Below are 8,719 nucleotides of genomic sequence, written 5' to 3'. Positions count from 1 at the left end.
ACCTTCCCATTATGAGGCAATATTTCACTCATCTTAATTCATGGCAATCTCACAAATTTAATGAAGTTTCATAGTTAATGAAGCTCTCCACTGCACACTGAATCTATTATTTACATTGTGTCCACACTTTATTTGTTATAATGAGAGGATCTGAGTTTGAATAGGCCTAACTCAGCACTGAACAAAAACTGCAGTCTGCTTTCATGCTCTGTCCTGTGAGGAGCATTTCTTGGGGGGTCGAAACGTTTTGGCTTCACTTTTCAGGACTTGTGCGGCACACTTGAGCAGGACGCACTGATAGAGAAGCGTTTCCATTGGCTGCAGTCTGCAGGAATTATGGCCAAAAGCCAACATTGCGCAGCAAAACATAGACACAAATATATCCCGTTATCATATAGTTGTTATTGCTCAAGTCTAAATAAATAAATAAATATGGCTAGATAGATAGATAGATAGATAGATAGATAGATAGAAAACTGGGGATGCAAGTGTGTGGTGGTCCAGTGTTGTCCACCAGAGCGCACTCTTGCGTCATTATTTTTGGTCATGGCAACCGCGTTTTCATTGACTCATTCTCTGCATAGATCGCACCCAGAGCGAACAGAGACACGCCAGAAACACGGGCAGATTCATGAAGAATGAGCCGGTGCCTTTGGATTCATGACATCCTTCTAAAGGCTTTTCACTTTAATGAGATCTACAGGAGAGCTTTGAATGTTCGGGACCGATCGGATGTTCAGCTGACTGTGATTGCAGGAACATTGTGCGAGCATTATCATGGCTGCGTCTGAATTATATACAAAGGTAAACATACTCAGCATCTGATAGCGTGAACATCAAATGCGAATGTCAGTGCAATGCCAAACAGTTAACGCAATGTCAGTGCGTACATGCGTGCGAAAGTGTGGTTATTGTTAATGCTTATGCTGGGAGGCATATAGGGCATATGTTGTGTTGCCTTCTGATTATTCGAATGAAGTAATTCATCACGCATGCCTTATGCCGATGAACAACCTATTGTTTATTATAAACGATATGTTTTTATAAGAGGATATGTTTTATATTGCAGTCATATGTTGTGTTTTACAATGAAATGTACACGAAACACCCGCATTACTTGTTATTTTTATTGAAGATGATACATGCAAAGATCTGGACAGTATTAGGTAGACTTGATAAGCAAACACCTCCGTCACCCTTGGAAACAGCAAAGATTCGTAGTATTGGACATGCAAGCAGAGGTTTTCAAAGGCCTGCCTGGGATGTATTGATATGGGTCACAATTGTAGTTGATGGCTGACCGCAGAGAGCCAGTGGGATGCGGGCGGTGCTAATGCAAGCATCATTTCCTGCACGGGATGATGCGAGCATCTCTGGTGCTGATGCGAGCATCTCTAACATCACAGCCTGCATCCAAGCATCTTCCGGCATAGTTGTTTTCAATCCATTGCTGCGGCCTGTAGGCCGGTCTGCACACATCAAGGCGTGTCTCCATGGGGGGAAAAAATCCAATATTGTTGCATAGCAGCCAAAACATGACATCACATTATGTAGTCATAATGATGTCTCCTATGAGGAATGGTTTGATGCTTTTACTGAAAAGAGAGGGAAAGAAGGGGGGAGGCCCACCCATCCCCCATGAGATGCAGCTGTCTTATTGTAAATGCACTGACGGATCCTTTTGAGAGCTGCTAGAGCACATCGCGTTTATTTTTATTCAAGCTTACATGTTCAACAAACTTGACAAGGGTTATTTTTAAAAGGCTTTTGCATTTTAACATGGGTAGCATGGTTGTTTAGTAACCAGCATATATACAGTATAGAATGTTTATTTCCAGGCAAGTTGTGTATCTCATTTAATGGTTAAAGGTATAGTTCACCCAAAAATGACAATTCTGTCATCATTTACTCACCCTCATGTCGTTCCAAACCCATAAAACTTAGTTGATCCAAAAAAGGTCATAAAGGCATCATAACATTAATCCATATGAATCAAGTGGTTTAACGTACTTCTTTTGAAAAGATATGATCACTTTATATGATAAACAGATTTAAATTAGGCTTCGATTAACATCTAAAGATAGACACATAACATATAGCATGTCACATTTGATAAACACAGCTCAAATGTGCGTGTGTGATAAAAGAGAACCAATGAGGTAAAGCAATTGTATCTCTTGACAAGACTTTGATTAAACCGCTCAATTCATATGGATTCATTTCACAATGCCTTTATGACCTCTTTGGATCTTCTTTGTTTGGTTACCTGGACTTTCAAAGTAGGGACAGACCTCTCAGACCTCTCAGGTTTCATTAAAAATATATTTATTATAATAATTTGTGTTTCAAAGATTAACCAAAGTTTTATGGGTTTGCAACCACATGAACAATAAGTTTATTTTAGCTGCAGATTTTAGCATAATATTTTAGCGTACAGGAGTCGTACAGTAAGCATGCGTGAGTCTGTTATATAACGCTCGTGACGCACTGATCGCACACTGTATTTATGCACAGGCACAGACATTTCTGTTCGTTCACATTGTTTCCACACACATTCGGGATAATGTTGTGATTTGTTTTGTGTATGTTGCTGTGTTTAGTTATTCTGAATGAATCCGTGCACTGTAGTAGATTTATGCAGTCAGCTTATGTTGGCATCTCCACGTGATCCTGTTCGGTGTCGCAACTTGACTTGTCTAAAAGGTGAACAAGCTCTTTGCTGTTGCACTGTACACATACTATACAATTCTTAATTTTTTTCCCAGTATTTTTTTTCTTTCATGTAGGCTTTTTGTGTGCATAAATTTGTCAATTATATAATATCATTTGTATAATTTATTAAGAACCTTATATAATTTGGTTCTTTGGTGTACTTTTGGAGTCTCCAAGTGTCCTTTTTTGGAAAGATATTTAAATGTATCCTGAAAAAAGCTTGCAGAAAATACAGATTTGTGAAAATCACCCTTCAGTCTTTTGGCTAACTTTGCTGGATATAGAAAATGACAAAATTAATGTGTTAAACAAGATACTTAATTTCATGAAGTGTGCGATTAATCACGATTAATCGTGAAAAAGTGGTTTGATTATACACACACACACACACACACACACACACACATATATATATATATATATATATATATATATGGGCCAAAGACGAGACGTCACCATTTTGGTGTCCGCATCGAATTACATTTACAAATGTCATTTTAAATATTGTCATTCAGTGTAATGGTCCGGACTTTGATTTTACCATTACATATTTAAATAAACGTATAAAATGCCAAATTAAAAAATATATTTGTTGTCTTGGCATTTTCAAGTAAGTGTTGGTTGTGTTATATTAAAAGGACTATGTCTTATTGTTTTTTTTTAAGTATTTAAATAACCAGGGGACTTTTGTCCCGAAAATGCAGTTTATCAGAGATCATTCAGTGTAACAGGAAAAATAAGTTATTCTGAAATCATATAAAAAAACTGATAGTCATTCGGGGGTCTGTGACATCATCAAATGGCTCCTGAAAGACCGTGTGGTGCTGCAGAAAAGTGAGTTTATTGCTCTTAAATACTTGATAATTTCATCTTTTCATGGTGTGGTAACGTAGGTTACAAAAAACGTTTTAAACTAAAAAATGTCATTCAGTGAAATGGCAAAAAACACTTTTATTGTTAGATTTTTTGAAAAATAAGTAGATGTTGTGAATAATTGTGATTAGCTTTACTGGTCAAGCTCACTGTTTGAAATAGGTGGCCATTTGTAGAAGTTTCGTCATTCAGGGTAATGGTTTTGTCATGCAGTGTAATGCAAATTCTGTTACACCACAGTGTCATCCATTACACTGAATGACAGTATCACTGTATAAATAACAATTTTAGCATCTTATTGATATTACAGATAAATGAGGAATGTTTGGCATTGACAAATATGTGTTAAAATTAATAAATATTAATATTTGAATGCATTTTGGTATTGTTTATCCCATGTACAGAGGGAGACGCTAGGCACTGTAAAAAGTCAAAAAGTGTTATGTTTTCACTACACTGTCAAACCGAACAGTGAAATTAATTAAATGAAATGAGTTAACTTCACTCAAATAATAATGAAAGTTCATTGAACTTAATTGAAATAAGTTCTATAAATTTAAAATGTTGTTGTAGTAAGGTGAACTTAAAATGATTGCGTTTTCTAGTTCCCAGCATGCTTTGCATCAGACAACAAGGAAAATAAATGTAGAAATTAAGTGTTATTTTGTGTGTTTTTACACAAGATTAACATAGAGAGACATAAGTTAGTACTTAAATGTTGTGTTATGTTAGGATTTACATAGGTTTCTATGTTAGTTTTGTAGTGTTACCGTTGTGGTGAAGAGTAGAGCCTGTGGTTAGGTTGAGGATGGACAGCAAAAATTAAAGACTATTTATACTGCATGTTGTTTGACTATTTACATGCAAGAATTGTGAGTCTGTAAGATAACTACATTAGTACGTGCAAGTGTGCCGTTACTATCTAGCACTTAACTATAAAGATCTGAATGAATGTGCTGTTAATGGAAGCAAGTTGTATATAATTATCATTGTGATGAGTGGGGTGGGATCATGGAAGCGAGGCTTGGCTTGGCTCCCATGGCTCTCAGCCCCGCCCCACTTGTCATAAAAATTTTAAGCTCTACTAACTTTCGTTCGTTTACTCAAATATTTTGAGGCAATAAGTTTCCTCAAATGTTTTGAGTATTCTTAACTTACCAGGTTTTACAGTGTATCATAACATGTAGAATACACTACGAATGCACTATGATAAATAACACAGCCACACGCGGGGGTGCTTAACTTCTTCACTTGCTTTATTTAAAGGAACACAACTACTAATAATTACTAAAGTGGTGGTGCCACCTACAGGCACTATGGAGAATGACAGTATCACATACATAACAAAAAGCTAATAAAGTAAGTGTGGACCCAGTAGCTTAGGTGGCACTCTTAAAGCCTGTTCACACCAAAATAACTATAAAATAACTATAACAGTAACTATGTTAGCCTCCACACCAATGAACGATAGCCCTGTTCATTCTAAGCATGTGCTGCAGGTTTATTGTCTACCACTTTAAATGCTGGAGCTCTTTAAAATGGAATGGATTCTGATTGGCTGTCAATGCTTTTATCATTCATCAGCTGGAATAAAAAAAATCCAACAATATAAAAGAGATTCCAGCAATATCGTTTCTCTGTGCAGTTATCGATAGTTGTGCTGTGGAATCTGATATTCTTTTATATAGAATTATTATTATTATTATTTTTTTTTTGTCTTTTATCTTTATCGTTATCGTACTTAGTGTGAATGTGCATTTAGCCAGGAAAAGAGAAGGATATTGAGGATTGCAATTGTTGGAATAATAGCTTGCCAATATTTCTGGGCAGAGAGTCCCCCCTCACTACAGTATGTCACAAGGTCAAGAGAGATCACTGAGTGGATTCTCCACCCCAAATATATGTAAAAATGAAACAATATACTTATTCTGACCTGTACATATTAAAATACAAAAAAGAATGTGTGATCATACTAAATTTTATTATATTATAAATGACTTTCCCTTCCTTACAAAAACTTTTTGCTGGCAAATGGGAAAACTTAGTGGTTTGAAGGACATTAGCAAAGTATAAAGATTTAAAAATTAAAGTTACTTGATAACATCAGTCAGCTTGCCTTGGCTACTGCAATTTTCCTCACTGTATTTACAATAAGATGAAATATGATATCAAACACCACTGCCACCTTTCGTTTTCATTTAAACATATTAATAGCCGCAGAAATGTAGTTCAGGAAACATGAGCACTGAGCGCCCGCTGATCGCGTGGAGCTCACGTCTCCGAAATCAGCGGCGCACATTTTTAAATAGGCGCTGTCTTTATAAATAAACCACAGAATAATCTAAATAAACAAATAAAATAAATAAGCTACATTCTCGCCTGAAATACTTTTAAAACTACATTTCATGACACAATAACTGTAATATTTTGAAAATTATCCGAATAAATGGTGGTTGAAATACAATGCTGCGTGAACTCAACCAATCAGCATGTTTAGCGCCCAAGTCCCGCCCCCGAAAGTTCTGGACCCTTGAAAAAGTACTACCTCGCAAGCAAGGATTTTCTGAGGGGCAATTTTTTACCCGGAACTTTATTTAGATCCTGGTTCCTGCGGTGTAAACACAACGAGTACCGGCCCAAAGTCCCTAGTTCCTGGGTAAAGTTCCTGCAGTGGAAACAGGGCTAATGAGACCAAAGACTGCCTGTTAGATTTACCCAAAACAAATTATATCTCATGTTTAATCTCTATAGAGACATCAGAGCCAGCGGCAAATTCCAGAAGATCTGGCCGAGGTCAGGCTGCTCTCAGCAGTTTCATGGGCGTTGAACGGCCGCTGACGCCCTGGAGCTCACATCTCCAAAATTTTCAAATAGACGTTATCTTTATTAACAAACCGCATATTTGAAGTCTAAACAAGTACATTCTCACCTAAAAAAAACTCTTAAAATTACATTCCGTGACACAAAAACCGTATTATTTATACAATTATAGGACCAGAAAGAACTGTTGTATATGTGTATGTATATATATATATATATGTATGTGTGTGTGTGTCTGTGTGTAGTGGATGTAAATTCTCAAAATGGAAAAATTAGAATTCCGTCATATATTAATTCATGCTAATGTTGTTTTAAACCTGTATGACCGACTTTCTTCTGTGGAACACAAATTTTGAAATGTTTTAACTGTTCTTCTGTACATACTATGAATGTTAATGGGGTCCAAAACTTTCAAGCTCCAAAAAGGACAATTAGCATGAACTGAGTCTTCCGAAGCACCACAATCACTCTGTATGATGAAGAGATCAAGTCAGATAAAGACAGATCAAAACATTCACCTCACGTATACAAAGACGACACAGACTTCAACCCTCAACTAACATCAAACCTCATTGAGTCACATGCATTAATTTCACACTACTTTTATGTCCTTTTTGGAGTTTAAAAGTTTCTGACTTGACTTTATTTATTATTTGACTTTATTAATATTATTTTACATGTTAAACATGAGGGTGAGAAAGTTATGACAGAATTTTCTTTTTTTTGGATGAACTGTTCCTTAATGCAGTCTAGCCTTGTAGTGTCTCTCTTGGTTATTGCGATGCATTAGACAATCAAAGCATTATTATAGTGATCTTAACTGCTATGTTGTCATGTCTAAATGTTTTATTTGGCAGTCTGCAGTCAGCATCAGATTTTCCTATCCTCTCTCAAAGGTCACCAAATCCAAGAAGTCATATTCACAATTTCCTCGGGTTTGTATAGGCAACTCTGAGAACACGCAGGTCTTTGTGTGTGATAATGTTCTCTGGATAAAACTCACATTGATGCAGGGAATGGCCTTTTCTTTCTGCTAGTATCATGGAATTCTGCCGCAGGCTGCTGCTTACAGATCTTATGGAACCAACTTTTTGCAGAATCACCAGATCCTTATAACAGAGGATGAAATCACACTCTCACATGCACGAAGCTGTGCTAATAGACTCTACTGATCTTTGTGTAAAAAGAAAGATAATATATTAAAAGGTTGAATCATCCCTTTTATTATTTACTTTCTTTCCATAGTTTATAATGATGCACTCACACACAAGCTGCAGGTTTTCTGTCAGATCCAATATACTTGGTACACATTGGACAAAAATACACGTCAGCTGCTTGTTTCTAATGGTGGGAATTTAGAAGGGTCTGCAGAGCAGTAGGTGCTACACAAAGCCAGAAATACTGCAAGGTTTGACACATTTTTTACCACGTTTTTACTTTTATGATATTTACAAATAATAGTATCTTTCCTGCTTTGTCCTTATTACCTCATTATGACTATGAACAGCTATTTGACCCTTCGCAGGGAGTTTGATTGACAGGCGATCTGACCAATCATAATGCCGAATCTGCCATTTTGTCCGACAAACAAACCAGACAGGAGAGTAGAATAATGTCGGTGGACTTGAGCTTAAAACATTACATCTATTGACGTCTTTCCGCAGTTGAAACAAGATACCTTCTGATGTTCATTCATGTTTATTTCATGCTATAACTAGTAAAGAGCAAGAGATGATCAGTTCACATGCCGCTTGAACTGAGGCGCTACAGCGATCTGTCACGACACATTAAAGAGCCACAAAACAGTATTTATTGTTTGAATTTCTTACAAAATGACAAAATTTGAAAGCTGAGTTTCATTCCAAAAGTAAATTGCTCTGTCTCGTCTGTTGGCGCGTTGTCAGTGTCCTCTTTCCTCCACAATGTATTTTTCACTGCATGAGAACATGATGTGTGGTGTGAGAGCACCATAGCTTGTCGGACGTAGCAACAGTAACAATAGGTGTCTTTGACGTATAAATGTGGTTGTCACGCCCCTCGACTCTATCTGTGTGTTTTCCCTCTCCATGTGCCTGCCCTGACCTAGTTTTTCCATGTTAATTGTTTCATTAGTTCCAGGTGTGTCTCGTCATCCCCTCGTCAAGTCAGGTGTATTTATAGTGAGTCCAGTTCTGAGTTCTTTGTCTGGTATTGAATGTTCGTCTTTCCCCCGCTACGTGTGTTTTCCTGGTTCCATTGGATGTTTATTAAAGTCTGTTTGTTAGAAGTCTACTCCACGTCTCCTCGTTCCTCGCTCCGTGCTCCTCACAGTAGC

The 8,719-nt window shown here is 37.0% G+C and overlaps 1 protein-coding gene across 1 annotated transcript in view; it reads left to right on the top strand.

The window, feature by feature from the left end:
• The first annotated feature begins 580 nt into the window (after positions 1-580).
• LOC107712751 (unconventional myosin-Va-like) overlaps positions 581-8,719 on the top strand; it is a 102,269-nt gene continuing 94,130 nt past the window's right edge. Inside the window, exon 1 of the mRNA XM_016518093.1 lies at positions 581-804. Within this exon, the coding sequence (XP_016373579.1) occupies positions 778-804 (27 nt within the window). The 5' untranslated portion in view covers positions 581-777. The remainder of the gene's footprint in view (positions 805-8,719) is intronic.

The sequence above is a fragment of the Sinocyclocheilus rhinocerous genome, unplaced genomic scaffold (assembly GCF_001515625.1).
Source record: "Sinocyclocheilus rhinocerous isolate Xijiao unplaced genomic scaffold, SAMN03320098_v1.1 scaffold1545, whole genome shotgun sequence".
Lineage (NCBI taxonomy): Eukaryota > Metazoa > Chordata > Actinopteri > Cypriniformes > Cyprinidae > Sinocyclocheilus > Sinocyclocheilus rhinocerous.
The sequence above is the reverse complement of the archived record's forward strand: the minus strand, read 5'-3'. Positions and strand labels throughout refer to the sequence as shown.